Genomic DNA, 7,924 nt, shown 5'->3' with positions numbered 1-7,924 from the left:
GGCCCTAGCTGAATTTTTTTTGTCCGGTCATTTTCGTGGATAGGCAGGCCGTGTTTAGTTATCGAAGGAAAAATTTTTGCGACATTGTAGCACTTTCGTTTTTATTTAATAATTATTGTCTAACCATGGATTAACTAGGCTCAAAATATTCGTCTTGCAAATTACAGATAAACTGTGCAATAAGTTATATTTTTATATATATTTAATGTTCTATGTATGCGTCTAGGGAATCTGAAATTTTTTTTAAAACTAAACAAGGTCTAAAGAAACAGGCCTTGTTTACTTCTACCCAAAACTTAAAATTTTTTAAGATTTTCCGTCATATCGAATCTTTAGACGTATACATGGAGTATTAAATATAGATGAAAATAAAAAACTAATTGTACAGTTTAGTTAAAATTTACGAGACGAAACTTTTAAGTATAGCTAGTCCATAGTTGGACAATAATTATCACAAAGACACAAACAAACGAAAGTGCTATAATATCGCGAAATTTTTCTCTTCTAGAACTTAGGCCTTGTTTAGTTCAAAAAAATTTTGTAAAACTTTTTAGATTTTCCGTCACATCAAATCTTTAGACGCATGCATTAGCATTAAATATAAATGAAAATAAAAACTAATTACACAGTTCACATGTACTTTGCGAGACAAAACTTTTGAACATAATCAGTCCATGATTAGACAATATTTGTCAAATAAAAATAAAAATGCTACAGCGTCCATTTTATCAAAATTAAATTTTGGAACTAAACAAGGCCTTAAACACGGCCACAACCATGCAAAGAAGCTAGGGAAGCAGCGTACGCCCGAAGCCAGTTTTTTTTTTTTTTTTGATCACCGCCCGAAGCCAGTTGAATGAGCAATAATTGTCGTACGGACATTGGTCCACTTAGGCGCCACGGTGTCATGATTAAGCGCTAAGCGTGTCCACATATGACATTATAGATGGGACCATCCTTTACCAATCTCCAAGCAGCGGGTGCACCCTCTACCACACGATTAAGGTGGGTACGTAACGCCGCTTGCAAAAAATTCACGTTGGCACAACGCATCTTCGTCAGTGGCACTGGGGATAAAAAATTTTTGTTCTCGAGACCAAGTGGCCCAGGGGCATTGAAGTCTATTGCCAGGCCACTTAACTGCCGTTAGGCTTCAAAATGGACAGAATGACACACGGGTATAGTCGAAGATGAAGTTGGGCACAGCGGTGCGAGACAACTTTTTAGTGGCCTGATGGTTTGGTCAATCTTTGATAATGGCATACAGGTAAAAAGCTCCCTAAATCAGGCCCGCCATGGCCAGATCCAACTGTCCATGGCCAGTTTCAAAAAAATTTAGGAAATCAACTGTAGCACTTTCGTTTTTATTTGACAAACATCCAATCATGAAGTAACTAGGCTTAAAAGATTAGCCTCGCGATTTACAGACAAATTGTGTAATTAGTTTTTATTTTTATCTATATTTAATGCTATATGCAAGTGCAGCAAGATTTGATGTGATGGGAAATCTTGAAAATTTTTTAGTTTTAACAAAGGCCTAACTACAAATATTATAGAGATTAGAGAGGGGTCACCTGAACAGATACGCACTCCAAAAAATAAGCCATGCAAGATCATAAAAGATGAGTGTGTGGGAGAGAGAGAGAGAGAGAGAGAGAGATTCAAATTACTCCTCCAAGTTTGACATTTCTATGTCTCATAAACTAACATTTAACTAAGTTTACTCAACTATTTCTCTAAGTACAAGTTGTGGTTTTAATTTTAAATTCTGTGAGTGATAAAAAACGATTTTATGTTAAAAGATACATCTTACTTTCTATCATTATTTCAATTTTAATAACAGATCATATATAATACTGGATTCGTTCTATATACAAAATCATGACTCAATTTGAAACGGAGGCAGTAATAAATTAACACTAGAGACACAAAATTATATGAAAAATAATGATAAACAATTCATAATTTATTTAGGGAGTAAAACTCAAACCTGTATGCAACAAAAATAGAAACAAATCTTGTTGAGGGGTGAACTGAACAGACTGAAAATAATTCGAGGGAGTTCATCAAACCCAGCCGTTAGTTTATATGGTTATCTGGACATAGGACAAAATTAGGAGTAATTTGGACTTTTTCTTGAAACACATTATAGAACCTAATGAAAAATATTACTATATACAAAAAAAAGGTTTTGGCTTAAAAAGAAAGGCAAATGGAGCAACTTTAGTCATTGTCCGTCGAACAAATACAGCACACAAATATTATTCAAGCGCTACAGAATGTCACCAGCCCCTACTCATTGTTGTGTCACCCTGTCGACTGAATGGGGAAAAAAAAATACATCGCACCCCTGAGAAGGCAAGACTACCCCCTACTGTCTAACAAAGCAAGCCGCAGCCCTGGATACACGACACATACAAGGTAGATGCCAAGTTGCCTACACCTAATACTGCGTACAGCGCGAACCTACCAGCGAAATTACAAAGGCAGTAGCAGATCGGTTTGAAGACTGGATTGAGAATCATAGCATCTGTCGGGCTTAATATCAAGAGTCGTCCAGAACCCAAGATGCTCAGTAAATGCCAGGAATGACTCTGTATGGTACTTTGTTGCAGTAAGTCTTCCAGTACTTCCCGTACCTGCATTTACATATGTAGCCCACATCAGATTATGCATTAGGGACATCGAAGTGCTGAGTTTTGTAGCTAAGTACCTTTTTTCTCGAACCATGCAGGAGAACTACGTGTCATTTCATTAAGGTAGAAATTTTGTAGCTAAGTACTACCTCCAATGATTTTTTTATGGTCATTGAGTCCAACTTTGATCACTATTTCCTATTATAATGTAGTTGTAGCATTGTATCTAATAATTATATGAAAGTACTTTTCAAGACAAACATGAAAATATGATGTGTGTTTCCACCTATATAACCTATTTGATGGTTGGAAGTTCCAAAAGTTTGACTGCATACTGGTCAGTGTCTAGTATCTATGACTAGAGGTAGTACCGCAAGAATTAACTCCTTTTTTTGATAGAATGTACAAGGATACTTCAAAAATGAGCATTTAGCAGTTTTAACAGCAGGATCTTGTGCCAATGCTAACTACAAAGAGTATAAATATTCAACTGATTCATTTACTAGTTGTAATACTTTTTTTTTTTGGCAAAAATACTAGTTGTAATACTTACTTTGATGAGCACCGGTCATCATCCCTCTTTGCTCGGTCAAACAATAATATAGTCAAGAAGATCACATAGAAGTATGGTAGGAACTGCAAACACAGAAGGACCAGGTTACGACAATCCTCACTGAACTTTTCATGTATCACAATCAGAATATGGACAAGCGTACGTGATTGAAAAGAGCTGGAACAGTCCAGAAAAACGCAGATAGAATCTCTGGGACATAGTGGAAGTGACGTGACAAGCCCCACCTGTTAAAATGGAAAATGAAGTTAATGTCAACAGCTCATAACTTTTCTTCAGATAAACGTCGTTGCACAATTTTCTATGAACCATATAACACTCTAACTCACCATCCAGAAGTCAAGAGAAGACTGGTTTTAGTTTCTCCCTTTGTAGTCTGATAAGAAGCAACAATCTGAAATTTTTCATCATAACGGTCCAGGTGTGAGAATACAGCCAGTTAATTTGGAATCAATTGTATCTTAAACGTTCCAACCTTAGATGGAGCCTTGCCCCAGACTGAGCATTTCCCATTTGTCCGTCTAAATTCTTGGCGCTGACGGTCACAATCATAGTTTATGTATATGCACAACATTCCAGCTAGAAGAATTGAGAGTGCTAACTGCAGAAGGATTTGCAGAGAACAAATTTTAATCCATTGGGACTAAGCTAGTAAATACACAGTGACAGAAGCAAACAGCACATCAAGGTACTACAGTATACAGACCAAATCATAACAAAAGTAAGGCATTTGGAAAGAACCTGGGGACCCAAATTCACAGGGTGGTTTACAAGGTACATTCCAGGCGAAGTATATATGGATGGAACCCATACCAAGCATCCCCAGCAGATATAGAAACCAGCTGGTGAAAGATCATGTCAGACAAATAATGGTAATAGAACATATAGATATAAAATATGGAGGAAAATGAAGAGAACTTTGTAAATCAAAAGCTACGGATTTATTAAAACCTATGACGATATTATCATCAAGCTATTTATGACGGTTTCTTATGACTTACCTGTCTTTTCCTAGAACAATTATGCTATAGAGAAGAAATATTTTCATCATAGTAGGCCCTTCGTCATTGAGTTTGGTTCAAGCCCCATAGGCTATTCAAAGGCGACAAGGCAAGCTGGGTACGCCTGCTTGCCTACGTGACAAGGCGTAGCTAGACCCTAGTGTTTTTGTAAATGGCAAACAATTGGTCACCTACGGTTTAACCATTATTCAGGCTAAATGGCCAATTAAAGGGGCAAAACAGCCATTTAATGGGATAGACAGCCAATTAAACAGAAACAGAAACAGAGTAGGCAACAGGAGTATCTAAAATTCTAAACTCCTTTCATCACTATTTTTTTTCAATTCATCCTGAACAATTTAATTAATATTTACGATCTGAAGGAGATCGAAATCTTTCTCTGGTAAGGTCAGTTTTGCATCTGCAACTCCTGGAAATAGTAGTAACTCATACATATTATGTGCAGTGCTCACACGTTCAATGAAAGTGAACTGGTAATGAAAATTCTGATAAAAAATATGCTCTATTTTATGTGTATGCATAGCTTCTATGTTTTATTACGTAGGAACTGAGCCAGAATTCTTAATAAGGCAATTTCAGATGCCTATTTCTCTTTAACAAAAAATCTACCTGGTTCCTCCTAGGTTGTTTTTTAGTTGATTTTGATGTTCTTTTTTTCTGTTTGCTCTAGACGTAGAGTATATTAAATTGTTTTTCAATGCAAAAGGTGATAGAAGAGCAACATATCTTGCCATTTTATGACAACAGTGGAGCAATTATATCATGTGAGCACTTCTGGACATGAAGATAGCACTTTTCAAATGAAATATTTATTTCACTTGATTAAAAAAAAACTTCTCAAAGTGAGACAAATTGAACATTACATAAAAAGCATAGCTAGTGAAAATAATCATCTGAATTCCATGCCCTTTAGCAAAAAAAATTATTTAACTTAAACCGGTAATAGAGCTGCGTACCTCTATCATGAGCAATGTCCATAGTACACCAATATCCAGATTCCCACCAAAAGAACTTAGTGATATAGATCAACATAAGTGCAGTATTTACAAGCATAGAATCAGCAACTCTGCCATTCATTTCATACTGCACAGTGTCCAAGGAATCAACTGTAAGTCCAAGGGATAACTCCCTCATATGATAGACTTTCCATCTTTAAATTGGCATGGTAATACAACAACACCATGTCAATGAGTAACAATACCAAAATTTGTGAAACTAACATAAGACAAGAGAATATATTATAATATTCTGACCTGCTTTATGCAGTAGGTTACAGCAAGAACAGCCCAGGACATCATACCAAAACGACAGTTTGTGAAGACTTTGATATCAAAGTACTTGCCAATCCGAGGGTACAGCTCCATACCCTGGAAAATTGAGTGTTATAAGAATGGACCAACCAAGAAGCATGTACTTTGTTATCAATGTCAAACAGTGTATATTTAATAATACTTACCCAGTAGAAGTCAATTATCACATTCCCTGAGGATCCAGAGTCAGATGAAGATGGAGCTACATGACCCTAGAAAGAAAAATAAAATGTTAAATGAAACGAAAAGTAGTAGCTAATGATACAAGGAAGCAAAGCTGTTTTTAACATAGCTCACCTTTATGTAGAGCAAAATACAGAACACAAAGCTTCCAAAGACAAGAGCAGAGTATATCTCCCCCAAGTGATCATACACTATTGCAGGGTTAAATATACCGAACCTGACACAGAACTTTCTTTGTGTTAGCCAGTTTACTTATGGACCAATGACACACTGGCAGACACAATTTAAGAGGGTCAACACCCCAATTTAGAAAGGAAATTGGAGGGATAAAGCAAACTCAATTAGTTCCTATACTTATAATAGCAAAAAGATAGATAGAAATGCAAGCAGAACTGAGAATATGAAAAGATAGACAAACTAAAAGCACATACAAGGATTATCAATTTGTTTAGTTGGCAAAATGAAAAGTTTTCAGACACTGTAGCACTTTCGTTTGTTTGTGGCAAATATTGTCCAATTATGGACTAACTGGGCTTAAAAGATTCATCTCACGATTTACAGGCAAACTGTGTAGTTAGTTTTTGTTTTTGACTATATTTAATGCTCCATGCATGTGCGGCAAGATTCGATGTGACAGGGAATCTTAAAAAGTTTTTGGTTTTTGGGGTGAACTAAACAAGGCCTTACAAGATGGATGAATAGCCTAGATGTGTGAATATGGGATGCTGATAGCAGGTATCATAGGATGCCAACATTTATTCATTTCATGCATGCCCTTCAACATCTCTTGAAAGGGAAGAAATGGAACCAAGTTAAAATTACATGAACAGCAGGTTGACCAAAGAAAAAGGATAGCCTTACCACCACAAACCGAGGTAAGTTATCAAGGTCACTGCATATGCTTGTAAGCCATTTGCCTGACAACAAAGAAGAGGACAATATTTAAACAAAATGTGGGCTATAAGGCAAAAGGTAGTAGTACTAAACGCTTGCCCTAATTTGAACAGCAAAACCGATGAACCACACAATATACATTGAGCATAACAATAACAGTTAAACATGCTAGTGCACCAGCACAGCAGGTAAACATGCTAATGTTGTTGCATTTAGTAGTAATTAATTAAGATAGCAAAGCATGAATATAAGGTACAACAGACACGACTTGGACAATGTTGAACAGTACGATTTCAGAGAAGGGACGAAGTTCACACAAGTTGGACACCAGGAGTGACAGCACGGACCTTGTAGACCGGCACGTTCCCGGCAGGCGAGATGGGCCCTTCGAAGCGCTTCCCAGGGAGCAGCAGCTGCAGGACGGCCTCGAAGAGTCCGAAGCCGAAGATGATCTTCCATGCGACGAGGGTGGGCATGGGCCAGATGGCCTTGAGCCCCTCGAGCACGCCGTGCTCCCTGAGGTGCTCGTAAGTCCGCACCACCGATCCGTCCGCGTGCACCATCGTGTACCACCTGCGCGGCGCCGAGAAAAATCAATCAACACTAATAAACAGCCGAATTCGTCATCCGCCTCCAGAAAAACAAAATTAGGGAGCGACGAGATGAGACTCGGGGTTGATCCGAGCGGCGGGTCAGGAATGCGGGTGCGATTGGAAGGTGCAGGGAGGGGGGAGAGAGAGAGAGGAGGGAGGCGCACTCACAGGAGGATAACGAAGGGCGGGCAGAGGGAGAGGAGCGCGAGCATGGAGGTGTAGGTGACCAGCGCTGAGTGCACTGTGGCAGGCGGCGCAGGGGCGGCGGCAGCCGCTGCCGACTTGGCGCCGGCGGAGGAAGGCTTGGGCTTGGCCATGGCCTTCTCGCGATCTCGCTGGGGCTGCGGTGTGTGAGATGGAAGGAGAGGAGCAGCGACAGCCTACTGGAGGGGAGGGGAGGCGACTTGACTGGGAAAAGATCTTTGGAAGGGAGTGGCGGGTTGGGTGCTCTGCTCCCGATCCCGATCTGAGCCGGCATGCCGATCACGTGCGCCAGCGCGGAGCGGCTCGTGCGGTGGCTGCGCCACGCGACTGTTTGGTAGTGCTCTCCACCCGATTCTGATTCTCTGGGGAGCTGATTCTCCGAAGTCATATGTGGCTGGAAGCGATTCTCACTAATTTTCTAGAATAAACTCTCAAAATCAGAATAGAGAATTACTTCACATAATCAGAAGAAACTACTTTTTTCAGCTCCTAACCCCTTAGTTCATTTCAG

At 39.2% G+C, this 7,924-nt stretch overlaps 1 protein-coding gene across 1 annotated transcript; it reads right to left on the bottom strand.

The window, feature by feature from the left end:
• On the bottom strand, nucleotides 2,197-7,615 carry LOC8084478 (7-dehydrocholesterol reductase). Its single transcript, XM_002451994.2, has 13 exons — nucleotides 7,378-7,615; nucleotides 6,964-7,189; nucleotides 6,584-6,639; nucleotides 5,837-5,939; nucleotides 5,686-5,751; nucleotides 5,483-5,596; nucleotides 5,186-5,312; nucleotides 3,949-4,049; nucleotides 3,683-3,808; nucleotides 3,537-3,601; nucleotides 3,353-3,434; nucleotides 3,190-3,272; nucleotides 2,197-2,639 (listed from the first exon to the last, which is right to left on the bottom strand). Exons 1-13 carry the CDS (start codon nucleotides 7,524-7,526, stop codon nucleotides 2,573-2,575), a joined length of 1,365 nt encoding a protein of 454 aa, XP_002452039.1. The 5' UTR covers nucleotides 7,527-7,615; the 3' UTR covers nucleotides 2,197-2,572.

Source organism: Sorghum bicolor, chromosome 4, assembly GCF_000003195.3.
Source record: "Sorghum bicolor cultivar BTx623 chromosome 4, Sorghum_bicolor_NCBIv3, whole genome shotgun sequence".
NCBI lineage: Eukaryota > Viridiplantae > Streptophyta > Magnoliopsida > Poales > Poaceae > Sorghum > Sorghum bicolor.
This window is presented reverse-complemented; position numbering and strand designations above follow the sequence as displayed.

Bases quoted from the DNA above. Each gene is read 5' to 3' on its own strand.
- LOC8084478 (XM_002451994.2), bottom strand. From the start codon at position 7,526: ATGGCCAAGCCCAAGCCTTCCTCCGCCGGCGCCAAGTCGGCAGCGGCT. The intron at 5,597-5,685 runs GTAAGTATTATT...TCAATTTTCCAG, and splicing joins TGATAATTGACTTCTACTGG to GGTATGGAGCTGTACCCTCG. The intron at 2,640-3,189 runs GTAAGTATTACA...ATGTAAATGCAG, and splicing joins GATGACCGGTGCTCATCAAA to GTACGGGAAGTACTGGAAGA.